We start from the raw sequence: 12,882 nt of genomic DNA on the forward strand, positions 1-12,882 counted from the left end.
TCTGATTTTATTATTGTTTGCAAGGTTGCAACGTTACTTTGCAATATTTTAAATATTTTTTGGTATTTTGCATGGTCTGTTATTGGAGTAGTGTCACCCGTGTGGGAGATTTAACTCCTATTCACTGGGAATAAAAAATAATTTAGCAGATGCAGAGACATATAGACCAAGGGAATACCCCCCCCCCATTATTCTTGCATTCGAATAATGGATAAACTTGAAACGATAGAACAATGATTGGAGATGAATTTCATTTACAAATAAGGTAGGAAATGTGCATACTTTTAAATCGACACCTGCCACTGTGTTTCTTGTTTGTTATCTGTGATCCCTCTTTAAGTGTGTTCTAAAAACCGATGGGGAGGGGGGTCTTAATCTTATCACTCAGTATCCCCAGTTTAAAAAAAAAGTCACCGCTCGCCACTGATATATATATATATTATATTAAGCTCACGCTTCAAGTTCCTGCTTCATTTTGGCATATTCCTCCTTTGTCATGCTCGATTCCCCCTCTCCCAATTTATGCATCTTCTCCCGGGGACCCTCAAAGTCAGGTTTTGGTGGAGCAGGAGGGATCTAAGAAATATTGTAAAAGCAAGACAATTTCATTCAATATAAGACTTTTTGGCTATTCCAACAGTCTACAATGCAGACTGAAGGTCAGTAGAGAAACTTTGTGGTTTTCATGTTGGCCGACAGAATGCCTGTTGCTGATGAGGAGCTTTCATAAATATAGACAATATGAATATGGGTTTTAACTTACAATGAGGCCAGCATATTCCTCAGTCTCCACAATTGTGTCATGAAGCCAGATGAAATCTTCATGCTGTCGTTGCACAGAATATTCCGGCTTCTGAAAGGAACTAAGTGTGGTCTGAGAGGAAGTGAAGAGCAAATCGACACTACGAGTCAAAGACGTACTGTCCTCCAATACTACAGATCAAGGTAAGTTACACTAAGATATACATGAATGCGTGCAAGCTACTGACTTATTCGAATGACTATAAATTTGATCTGTTGGCTCACCTTGGTGTGGACGGTAAATTTGACTTTGTCACGTTCACAGAGGGCATCAGGGATATCAATGACGAGAGATGAATCATTGTTCAAGTCGACTGATACAGAGTGCACCTATATAAAACATGATTTGTTAAAAAAATTAATCATCTTGTGACAAAGCAGGAAGACACATTCAAACAAGGACTGAGAACTAAAGGTATCATGTCACATAGAGTCTGTCGTTTGAACAGTTTTGGGGGGAAAACTTGCAAAAATATTTTATTCCACAGTCTATGCTTATGAACTCAGGTTCATGAGCTCAATTAAAAAAACATGTAAGTAAAGAAAACTTATTTAGTCACCTATCCTATCCCACAAACCGTAACTGTAGTTTGGAAAAGAGTTCAGAAAAAGCAGAGAAATTTACACAAATAATTTCTACAGAAAACAGACTACAGCAAATACAATACAACTACAAAACCAATAAAACTAACGTATTTGCCTTCATCACTACAGTATAATTGCACTGACAACTAAAACAATATAATTATTGTTAGACAGACAGACAGACAGATAGATAGATAGATAGATAGATAGATAGATAGATAGATAGATAGATAGATATGTCACGAAGACAATTTTAAACCTGTTTAGTTGTTATTATTAAGGAACAGCTAGTAAAGAGTTAACTCTATCAGTGAGAGTGACGAGCGTACAATCACTCACTATAAAGTGCAAAGCAGAGCTGGGCGGTTAGTAAGCAAGCGAGCAAGATGACTGCTTAAAACATAAGTTAATAAGCTTTATCTTTACAGTAGAGAGATATGACAACACTTACCTTCTCCTTATCACTGTCCTCTGAGATAGATGTCATGTTCAGGAAATCTTTCGCTTATTTTATCGTCTCTGGGTTGTACATTAAACTGTACTTTTAACTTTTTAACTGTAGCTCGCTGCTCTTCACTCTCCACTTTCGCCTGTCACTGTGTGGACATCCGGCTCGAATATTTTTCTGGCAGCACGTCAAAATAAAAGTCTTTAAAAAAACGTTCATTCGTTTAATTTCGACAAAACCCCGTGAAGAGAAAGAGAGAGAGAGAGCTTATTGCATACCCAATTTACAGACATGTAAAAGTACTTAATGACTATATGAACAATATGTTATGATGTTTGACAAGCTATTGTGTACCGCTGCTTAGAGTTTTGACCACCAGATGGTAGTAATGTCTTGAGCTTCGAGTGATTTCAATACAATTGTTTTATTTGGAAATGTGAGCCTATATACATACATATAACTTATGCGTTGGCTATCAACAAAAATCAAAGACTATTTTCAAAGCCTATACCAAAAAGTTGCATTGTGGGAAATGGTGTTTTATGGTAACGTGTTAAACGTACTTTCGAGGCAGTTCGAACTACAATTCCCATAATTCCCAAGTAGATCCAGTTCAAATTGCGCTCCACTTGAAACCGGTGTTCCGGTGAATTCAGTTGCCCTGTTTCCCCCTCACAGCGCCTGCGCAACTTCGCAGTGTTGCCAAGTCCGCGGTTTTCCGGCGGTAGTTTTTAGTAGCAATTGGGCTTTTTTTATATATATCCTGGCAACCCTGAAACTTCAGTACTAAAATCATGACGTCATGATTTCGCCCCGGCTAAGCAAGTCAGCTTATGGTGGTTTTGCTGTCTTTCTGCAAGCAATGTTCATTTCACCATGTTAATTAGATAATTTGTAGAATCTGACTCTATAGCGATTGAACAAGACGTTACGTACATACATGTATTTAATTACAAATTAGCTATCTAATGAACATGGTGAAATTAACCTTGTGCTTGCGAAAAGACAGCAAAACCACTAAAACTCGCTTCGCCGGGGCGAAATCATGACGTCACGATTTTCGTACTGAAGCTGCGCATGCGCTGTGAGGGGGAAACAGGGGAACTGAATTCACCGGAACACCGGAATGCAACAACCTCATGATCGCTTGCCCACTCTAAAACTTTTTGGTTCATTTATTTTAGTTTATCTGTCCGTTTCTCAAAGCATGCGCAGATAGCCGCAACAATAACCACAGAAACAGGATAAGAACATCACGTATGGCGATTACAATGCAAGTATTGAAGCTGTTGGTACAATGCAAGTGTGTGAGATCAATGGGCTTTCCCTCTGGTCAGTTCACGCGTGTGGACAACTTTTCAACCGGCTGTCAATGGAGAGCAAGCAAAAAGGTCAGTCAGTACAGCACAGTGGACACAGAGCGGTACTCATCTCTGGTGCGAGAGGTGTTGTCATCAAAAACCAGCTCCCAGACTCCTGAAAGCATCGAGGATGAGGACTGTCAGCTGTACGGACCTGTATTAAGATCCAGACCGCCTTCAAAACAGCCCAAAGTACCTAAAAACCTGCATCCACTGTTAAATGAGGCCAAAGGTCAGTCGGAGTATGTGCCGGGACCTTTGGCTCGTATAAAATTACAGAGGGACTCTAATAAAACATCTATACCCAGTGTGACCCGGATCCTCCAGAAGACCATGCCACCTGACCAAGCCTTTTACCTGGAAAGGTGGAAGAGAAGGATGATTGCTGAACTCGGAGAGGAAGGGTTTCAAGAATACAGCTTGAGTAAGAATAATCAATTTTCTTTGATTATTGCTTTTTAAAAGAATTACACCTTCTAATTCATCTGTGTTGTTTTAGACATTTTCAGACAAGGAAAGCTGTTCCATGCTGCCATTGAGGACACTTTCACCCAGGAAACCCCTTCTAAGGAGGACCATGAGTGTCCAGCAGAGGTGTCTGGGCATATAGAGAGTGTATCTAATGTGTTGAATGATATAACAGGAGTGAGAGCTATTGAGAGTGCTGTGAATCATTCTGCGTTACGGTACCTTGGTATTGTAGATTGCGTTGCCCAATACAGGTGAGATACATTTTGTTAAATCAAAGAGTCATATGTATAAGAATTTATAATCATTACACAACATGCACTTTTTTAATGTAGATGAATGTATATGTTGCTTATGTTGAATTTTAAGTCTTATCTGCTTTCATACAGAGGTTCATTGTGTGTCATTGACTGGAAGACCTCAGAGAAGCCTAAGCCCTCCCTTCGCCATACTTATGATAATCCATTACAAGTAGCTGCATACATTGGAGCTTTGAACAGTGACCACAACTACAACTACCAGGTAAACAGCACTATGACACCTTTTACACCTGGTATTAAGATCTGAAGTATACATAATCTACTGTACAAATGTTTAGGGTCCGCAAAATTAAATGAATACTTTTATTCAGCAAGTATGCATTAAATTGATCAAATATGACAGTAAATACATTTATGTTACAAAAGATTTATTAAGTCTTTTTGAACATCAGGTTCATCAAAGAATCTTGAAAAAAAATCCATCACAGTTTCCACAGAAATATGAAGCAGCACAACTGTTTTCAATATTGATAATAATAAGAAATGTTTCTTGAGCACCAAATCAGTATATCAGGATGATTTCAGAAGGATCATGTGACACTGAAGACCGAAGTAATGTCTGCTGAAATTTCAGCATTACTATTACAAAAATAAATTACATTTCAAAATTATATTACAATATAGTTCTTTTAAATTGTAATATTTGACACTATTACTGTTTTGCTGTATTTTAAAATCTTACCGACCCAAACTTTTGAATGGTAATATATGTAGTCATGAAATGGCTGTCCTCAAAACCTGTTCATAAGTGGTCACGTTAATATCTGGTGGATACATTTTTGTCTGTGATGAACATGGCATTGTATATAACGAATATTGTTGGCTCCTAGACAAAGTGTTTTTGTTCCTCTTTTGTAAGTTGCTTTGGATAAAAGCATCTGCTAAATGCATATATGTATTTTCCATTGAAGTCTTCCATCTAATGTCATTTATGTACAGGTAGAAAACGGCTTAATTGTGGTGGCCTACAAAGATGGATCACCCGCACATACTCACTTCCTGAACTCAGAGCAGATTATGCCATTCTGGGAGAAATGGCTATTTCGACTAGAAGAATATGCAGAAAAATAAAATACCTTTAACTAGTATAACAAATCTAACTGATTCTACACAATGTGTAATTCAACTGTATATGTTTTACATTTGATGATAAGAATAAACAGTTATGTTTTACGCATTTTATTTATAGAATGAGTTATTCATAATATAAATAACTTTTTTTTTTTGATGGGGGCCTTGTTAGAAGTAAAAAAATAAATAAATAAAAAATAGCTATTACATAATCCTACATAGCATCTCGGACAGAAGCTAAACAATTGTGATTGGCTGCTCTGATGGGACCCAGTTACAAATCATTAAAGACAAACCAGGCTGCCCTATAATCTGGTTCTTCTGTGAAGCCCAGGCTTGTGAAGAGGCTGTAGGATAAATGGTTCTCTTCCTCTATAAAACAGTACACCGGATAACCCTGAGAGTGGAGTGTTTTTGACATAACGGCGACCAATGCTTTTGCAAAGCCCTTTCCTCTGTGTTCTGGAAGTGTGTACAGCATTCCCAGTGCACTGGAAGCATAATTTAATATCCATGCTACTGGTTGATCATCTGAATCCAGGACGCAACAAGAGGGGAAGTTCAAAATCATATTCTTAATCATTTGTTTGCTGTCTTCACAGCCAAACTTCCAGCTACGGTTGACTAGTGCAAGATGAGACTCATTGAGAGAAGACAGCTTCAGTAATGAACTGTGGGTAAAAAGAAAAAAAGTCAAAACAGAACGAATACAATAAGCATAACTTTTTTTTATGAAATGAATGTACTATATTTTCTTAAATATTTAGTATTTTGAGATTTCATGGTACTAGACAATATTCACCTCTAAATTATGCAAAAATTCTACATGAAATACTACAAATATTAAAGTATTCTCTGGTTGCTTATGAGAGTATTTTCAGATGTAATTTTATATTAATTTTATTTGCATTATCAAAGACTACTTTATCGTGGCTTTTTTGTAGACTGTACTGTACCTCAAAAAAAATATATATTTTTAAGACCATTTACAACTATGTAAATATGTCCGTTATTGTTTGTTCATACAGCAAGCAGCACAAAAAATTCTAAATGTAAAACACATAAAAAGACCACCAGAGGGTTAAAAGGTAAATACAATGATGACAATATATTTTTAAGACCATTTACAACTATGTAAATATGTCCGTTATTGTTTGTTCATACAGCAAGAAAAAATTCTAAATGTAAAACACATAAAAAGACCACCAGAGGGTTAAAAGGTAAATACAATGATGACAACTGAACAGCAATTACTAGGTTACATGTTTCAGTGCTTATAGTCAGCGACATATTACTGCAATGTAGCTTGGCTTAAACTATGACCTGTCATAAAATTGTATGTCTGAAGTGTGACGTTAATGATTACAGTTGATATACTTCACCTATCAACGTGTGAAAGTTTTGATGGATCTCGAAGAACCAACATGTAACACACAGCTTCTTTCTTCATAGGTACACCTCTGTTTATAGCCACAAATTCCAGCATCTTCTCATGATGAAGCTCAGCGGCTTGAGACAGTTTACAAAGGAACAGAATTTTCAGGGATTCACACTAATGAAAAAAAAATAAAAATAACAAAAGAGAGATGCAAGTACCCAAGCAAATAAACATCTTCCAATCAATGACATCTGAATGTGCCAGCAGGTCTCTGAGGTAGACATCGTTTTTTGAAAACACAGTCATGTCTTTGAAAAGGTCTCCCTTCTGTAAAAATAAATAAATAAATGGATTGTTGAACCTCTCATAAATCAACAGTGAAACATTCACCCAAGCACTTATATTTCGCAATATTCCTGATACCTCACGGAATTCAAGTTTAATAAGTAGAACCCTGAACTCTGGCCACTGGTCAGCAAGCACACTAACAGGATCAGCTCTCTGTCCATTTCTGTTGAGTTGGACAATGCATCCATATACCTGTATATTTCCAGGACAGAAAAAAGCGAGACAAAATTAAATGTTTTGCCTACATTAGCGTCACAAATAACTGACAATTAAGTAGCATGTAAAGCATTCTATTAATTTTAACGGTAGCAAACATGACCATTGCAAGGCGAGCTACTTTATTAGCTCAATAAACGCTTTCAAACCTGCAGCGACTGTGGAAAGTAGTTTTTAAGATCTACTTCCAGGGCCTTCAGATCTTCTGTAGTCAGCTGACGCATTGCGAGGTGTCCCGCCAGCAGCCTGTTTTCCTCACGTGTGTCGCTCGGCGTCAGCGGGTCTACTGTGTTGCTAGCATGCTAGCAGTGATTTAAAAGGCACTTATAGAACAGAGCCACTACGTAGGTAGGCAGGCAGGAGTTTCAGGTTATTGCATGTAAAAAAAAAAAAAAAGACCTCATGCCACGCATGTCATTCTGTACGTCTGGAATAGCGCCCCCAAGCAGAATCGTTTCCGGAACCTTTTTTTTTTTTTTAAACAATATTTATTTAAAGTAGATATATATTATTAAAACACCTGTAATTGAGAGATGCGCATGAGAAAAGGCTTTTTTTGCAAGGCAAAGTAAATCTGCAGATAAAAGCAATTTTAATAAATGTAACTATAAATTATAAAAAGATATGGCTTTCTCCACAAAATGGTAGCTGTGGAGTAAGGTGTACCGGAGGCCAGTTGCAAAAACATAGCCACTATGTTAAGACTGTGTCTTAAGAACTAGTTTGACCAACTAGCAGTTAGCCAAGAGATAATCAGTCTCACTTTTTTGATTAAAATTGGGCCAATCTACATTTTAGTAACTGACTTTAAACAGTTATGACCAGTCTAGAAGAAAACAACTTATATGGCTAACTTTTTAAGACTATAGTCTTAGCAGTTTATGCAACCGGCCCGGAGTAGCCCTAGCAAAGAGAATCTTTACAAAGAAAAATATGGATTTTCCCTACAAAATGATGTATTAAGATGGTACTGCAGCCACACAAAGTTTGGCAACATTTAGTATTTCTGTGCAAGCATGATAGTATTGAGAATTATTTCACAGCATTGAAATATCACCTACTTATGGCTGGTATATAAATACCTTTGAGAAACAAATAATTTCCAGGTAAAATAAAACTCTGAATGGGAAATAAAATTATAAAATGTGTGTAAAGTTGTTCTCCAGTTTCTCAGTTTACAGGCTGATGGTTTGACGTTTGATGCTCTGATCCCATTCATATAACATTTTAAATTATCGCTACAACACAATGTCTTCATCAAAATGTATTAAAAATGTTACAATTGTGCATACAATATAATTTTTTATTTGAATTTACAAAAACTAAATCATCATGTAGTTAAGGTCATTATGAAACATAAATTGTGATCGCCTTTATTTTCTATTGCGATACATACCTGAGTGAAACAGCTTCACAAACAAGAAAAAAAATGTTGGGCGTGACTTTTTTTTTTTGTCCATCAGGAATCGACTGAGGGCTTTTTGTCTAGCCCTCACGCCGGTGCCCAAGCATGATTTCATGATGACTTCCAAGGAGTTTTTTATGTCATCAAACAGGAGTATTGATGAGTATTCAGGCTAACAAATGAATTCATACCAGGCAGCCCTGTAAGAGAGGTACTCTGTAAAACCCAAGCTTTTAAAAAGTTTGTAGGAAAGCTGATTGCATTCTTCAATGAAACAGTACACAGGATAGCCCTGAGAATGGAGCCTCTTTGCCATTGTGGTGACCAGGGCTTTGGCATAGCCCTTCCCACGATGCTCTGGCTGAGTGTACAACATCCCCATGGCACAGTAATCATACAACAGCACCCAGGACACAGGCTGGTTGCTCTCATCTGTAATGCAGCATGTGGGGAAATGTCTGATGAGATTCAGGATGTTCCTGTAACCTTTGTCATCCCCACCAAATTTCCAAGTCTTGTTAACTACATCAGCATGTGACTCATTGAGGACAGACACTCTGGACTCAAGGTCACTGATGAAGGAAGCAAGAATATAAGGGAAAGTTTAAGCATGTTTAAGCTTTTATTTAAATGCATCACATTGTACAAACACAAATGGATATTTATCACTTATTTAAAAAGCTTAATAAGAGTTACCATCTTACCTGGTAATGAGCTCAGGTAAATGACTGGGCTCAGTTAATGTCATAAGGTGCACCAAGGAAAACCCTTTCATACTGACACCCCGAGAAGCAGCAATTTCCTTCAGCATTAGTGAATGACGAAGATCACATCCTAGAAATCAAAATAATCAGACGTTATTAACATAACCAGAAGTCATATTACTAGTATAATATATAATACATTTTTTGGGGGAAAAGCCATACCTCCTATTAGGAAGTATGTGCTCCAGTCAATTGCATTTTCCACAGTCAACATTCTTCTCAGGACTTCTTCATCTGTGCTGTATAGAGTCACCTTCTTCATAAAGTCCTTTGCACGGTCATTCTAAAGATTTCAAACATTAGTGATATTGACATAACAGTGGTTAACTTGGACAACATTTATAAGTAGTTAATAAAGAACATAATCTCACATTTGGATCTGGTCGAACAATGATATTGGTAAAAGCTGGCCACGTATCCACCAATACCTCCAAATGGTGTGGTTTCCCTCTGTTCATAGCGAAAACAAATCCATACACCTAAAAACCAACAGGTATTTGATTCAGTGCGTCTCTAAAAGCACATCAAGCGCTAACTTACAGGGTTTGCTTCGAAATTAAACAAACGCAGGCTACTACTCACCTTTATGGATTTAGGCAGATGTGTATATAAAGTGGTCTCCGCTATTTTTAACTCATCTGAATTTAAAATTTTCATGTTTCAAAGTAAAACCAGTCTGTAAAACCTGTAGAGTGAATATATTTTGCCGGGAAAGAGAGCATATATGTCCTATCCAGACCAGATTTAGAAGACGGAAGCTTGGTGAAATATGTAGGATAATATTTAACCTAGGGACGTCCAGTTTTTTTCCGGGAAAGCCCCGGCTTTTGAAGTCCTGTTCCCAACCCGAGACGTCTTCGGAAATGTCCCCGTTTTACGCGTTCAAAAGACCCCGCACATACACTGCAAAAAGCCCGATCAACGTAGTCTGCTGGTTACCAGAGCAATCGTTTATTTTCACCAACAGAGGGCGCTACAAGCTACGCTGATGACTTCATGAAACATAATACGTAGAACCCACAACAATTAAAAACAAAAACATACAAAAATGTATTATCCCAACTTTTTAATTCATAGATAATAACAAGTAAGGTTTCAATTATATTTTGACCACTGAACAAGAAAATGTCCCCGGTTTTAATTTCAGAAACCTTCTTCTGCTGTTTTTAGGTAATTTATCTGAATACTGCAAACTGTACCAACTAAGCTTTGATGAATTTAAAGTAAAATAATACTGCTTTATACTTTGCTTTGTATTGCTGTAATGTCTGTCATTTCATTAGTAATTAATATTGAAATATGATTTTTTTTTTTTCAATTTTAATGACAGAAAGAAAAATAATAAGACTGCTGTAGTTGTTCCAAACAAATACATCAGTTCTGGTAGCTCTTATTATACTGTTATTATAACATAAATTTTACTGTTGGATTATTGTTTTCTTTATGTTTATGTATACATACATAAAATAATACACAGGCCTACACCAACACAGTGTTTTCTAGAATTTGTAACGCCAAGTCATTATGACTTCCATAATAAATTTAACCAAATAAACACAGCACACAGACATATTGTGTTCAACCATGTTTTAATAGTAAAGGATGAACTAATATAGAAACATGCATTTTATCATTTAGAAATTCCTACAAATTGTAGCTTTTTTTCAGAGCAGTGGAGTCTAATGAGATTACATGATTATGTGTTAATGAAGCATTCTTTCATCATGACTTGTTGTTGACAGGTTTTCAGGACAAATAAAATTTCTATTTTATCAAGAATAAAGACTTAAAGTTCACCATTATTACCAACAGCAAGTACATTTTATTGCTGCTTGAATGTTGAAAAGCCCCAAACTGCACTAGTCACAAACTCTACATGCAAGTGTTTTCAAGGACTTTAATGTTGTTCAACCATGGCTGGCTCCAGACCGTTATTTTGCACTGAGTGACCTTGAAGGGAAAGATAAAAAATGGTCAATCTCTTTTAACATGGAAATTCAAGAAATGTAAACAGATAATCACAATATTGTAAATTAGACACAGTGTGTCTTACCTGTGCAACACTGGGATCCTCATGAATGGTGCACAGGGTCTCAACTCCACCCTTTCTGCAGTTGGTTCTGCCCACTTTCACAGTGAAGATGTATTTCAGGCCAGAGACAACCTGGAGTGTCAACCAGAAACATGTTTAGACATAGTTGGGCCAACCCTGAGTTAAAAAAAAAACAAAAAACTGTCTCGCGCCCAAAATTTTTCTTAAAAGAAATAATTTATTTAAGTTAGAGGCAGCCACTGTGTTACAAAGTCATGCTGGAGAAAGCTCTCTCTCTCTCTCTCTCTCTCTCTCTCTCTAAGTTTCAATATTTATTGAACACGTCTAGCAAATCACATCTGAACAATCCTTTACTCTCTTACCTTATATAAAATAATTATTTTCTTATGTAGCATATAATATAATAGCTTTCAAGTAGAGGCAAACAATTCTGTTTGTTCTCTTTGAACAACTGGGAACAATTTTATGGTTCTGAGATTTGAGATTGCACAGAATTTTGAACAAATCTTTACATGAATTTACGGTTTTAACATAATTTTGGTCTCTTCATTATCCTAAGTACCTTTATCAGTTTCTCCAGTAACTACTCATTAGAGTAAGATTACATACTTAGTCCAACACAAGGTATCGATTTAGTTTGCTACTAGTCACTATAACAACAGTGACAAGACTCTAATTTCATTTATACTAACAAATTTCAATGGTTTGCCATTAAATTCTATGGCATATGGGGTTACTAGTTACATTGAAAAAGATAATAGTCACTACTTGACTCTTAATTTAAAAAAAATACTTATAATGTACATAAAATAACGTATTTTTAAGAAATAAATTATTTAAACTAAGAAACATCTAAACAGTTTGTTATACGTATACACCCCTTTGACTGCCAGTAATACTGATTACGCCCCGTCTTGCTCTAAACGGGCTCGTTATGTCAATAAAATCCGGTGACGTCATCATTATTCATGTCATCGTGACAGCGCTCAAGGAGGAACTTTATCACTGGGTGCGAATCAGCGACGTTCCCAGTTTCACCGATTACAAACCGAATAAACGTTTAAACTAAGTTACTCACTTGTTTTTGGACCTTGATGACCTCGGAAACCTGACGCACAAACGCATCGTTGCTTTGTCTGTTGTACTGGGCCACTGCGAACTGTAACGCATTCTGAACCCCTTCATCGTTAATGTCTGCATCCATAGGGGCTCCAGTCAACCCAGCGCTTGCCACGGCCAAAAACGACACAATCATCTTAATATACATGCTTGAACGGGATTAATTGACTCGCCCTGATTTGTTTCTTCCTTATGTCGACAAGCCAAAACTGCAACCAAATCTGAGATTATATAAACAAGCGTCACTCCCTGTAGCTCTGCGTGTAGGGGCGGGGCGTCGTGTCTCTACCAATCGGATTCAGGGAGAGGCAATGGGTTTGGGAAAATTCATTGTTTTGTCTTTTTTAATTTAATTACAGCCCCCCGTGCACTGTATTGGAATATTCTTTTTAGTCTTCCTCTTTACTCATAGCAAGTAACTGACATAATTTTAGCCTTATATGCTACTTTTTTATAAAGGATGTTGTGGAGTGGATTGAAATGTTTGTTGAAATATCAGAATGTAATTTGGGGTTTTCATGTGTAATAAATCGAAATTGTATTCA

The 12,882-nt window shown here is 36.7% G+C and overlaps 5 protein-coding genes across 6 annotated transcripts in view; 1 reads left to right on the forward strand and 4 right to left on the reverse strand.

Annotated features, from left to right (window-relative positions):
* LOC107724504 (sorting nexin-5-like) overlaps nucleotides 1–2,013 on the reverse strand; it is an 8,437-nt gene extending 6,424 nt beyond the window's left edge. Inside the window, exons 1-4 of the mRNA XM_016533480.1 lie at nucleotides 1,838–2,013; nucleotides 1,027–1,131; nucleotides 764–874; nucleotides 457–576 (exon numbers count right to left, since the gene is read on the reverse strand). Coding sequence (XP_016388966.1) covers nucleotides 457–576; nucleotides 764–874; nucleotides 1,027–1,131; nucleotides 1,838–1,873 — 372 coding nt within the window. The 5' untranslated portion in view covers nucleotides 1,874–2,013. The remainder of the gene's footprint in view (nucleotides 1–456; nucleotides 577–763; nucleotides 875–1,026; nucleotides 1,132–1,837) is intronic.
* Nucleotides 2,014–2,784: 771 nt separating this feature from the next.
* Nucleotides 2,785–5,163, forward strand: mgme1 (mitochondrial genome maintenance exonuclease 1). Its single transcript, XM_016533348.1, has 4 exons — nucleotides 2,785–3,619; nucleotides 3,695–3,917; nucleotides 4,053–4,185; nucleotides 4,923–5,163. Exons 1-4 carry the CDS (start codon nucleotides 3,094–3,096, stop codon nucleotides 5,052–5,054), a joined length of 1,014 nt encoding a protein of 337 aa, XP_016388834.1. The 5' UTR covers nucleotides 2,785–3,093; the 3' UTR covers nucleotides 5,055–5,163.
* A 69-nt stretch (nucleotides 5,164–5,232) lies between these two features.
* Nucleotides 5,233–7,444, reverse strand: LOC107724435 (glycine N-acyltransferase-like protein). 2 transcript variants are annotated; one of them, XM_016533379.1, is made up of 6 exons: nucleotides 7,146–7,444; nucleotides 6,856–6,972; nucleotides 6,651–6,759; nucleotides 6,437–6,563; nucleotides 5,700–5,725; nucleotides 5,233–5,585 (listed from the first exon to the last, which is right to left on the reverse strand). In XM_016533379.1, the coding sequence occupies exons 1-6, from the start codon at nucleotides 7,218–7,220 to the stop codon at nucleotides 5,329–5,331; spliced, it is 711 nt and encodes a 236-aa protein (XP_016388865.1). In that variant the 5' UTR covers nucleotides 7,221–7,444; the 3' UTR covers nucleotides 5,233–5,328. The 2 variants fall into 2 exon arrangements, with proteins under 2 accessions (XP_016388865.1, XP_016388856.1); XM_016533370.1 differs by having other exon boundaries at nucleotides 5,233–5,725.
* A 1,082-nt stretch (nucleotides 7,445–8,526) lies between these two features.
* LOC107724429 (glycine N-acyltransferase-like protein 3) lies at nucleotides 8,527–10,242 on the reverse strand. Its single transcript, XM_016533357.1, has 6 exons — nucleotides 9,954–10,242; nucleotides 9,748–9,850; nucleotides 9,537–9,644; nucleotides 9,328–9,448; nucleotides 9,106–9,235; nucleotides 8,527–8,973 (listed from the first exon to the last, which is right to left on the reverse strand). Exons 2-6 carry the CDS (start codon nucleotides 9,820–9,822, stop codon nucleotides 8,574–8,576), a joined length of 834 nt encoding a protein of 277 aa, XP_016388843.1. The 5' UTR covers nucleotides 9,823–9,850; nucleotides 9,954–10,242; the 3' UTR covers nucleotides 8,527–8,573.
* Nucleotides 10,243–10,735: 493 nt separating this feature from the next.
* On the reverse strand, nucleotides 10,736–12,582 carry LOC107724449 (cystatin-like). Its single transcript, XM_016533390.1, has 3 exons — nucleotides 12,297–12,582; nucleotides 11,219–11,329; nucleotides 10,736–11,115 (listed from the first exon to the last, which is right to left on the reverse strand). Exons 1-3 carry the CDS (start codon nucleotides 12,483–12,485, stop codon nucleotides 11,038–11,040), a joined length of 378 nt encoding a protein of 125 aa, XP_016388876.1. The 5' UTR covers nucleotides 12,486–12,582; the 3' UTR covers nucleotides 10,736–11,037.
* Between the last annotated feature and the right edge of the window lie 300 nt (nucleotides 12,583–12,882).

Source organism: Sinocyclocheilus rhinocerous, unplaced genomic scaffold (assembly GCF_001515625.1).
Source record: "Sinocyclocheilus rhinocerous isolate Xijiao unplaced genomic scaffold, SAMN03320098_v1.1 scaffold1515, whole genome shotgun sequence".
Classification (NCBI taxonomy): domain Eukaryota; kingdom Metazoa; phylum Chordata; class Actinopteri; order Cypriniformes; family Cyprinidae; genus Sinocyclocheilus; species Sinocyclocheilus rhinocerous.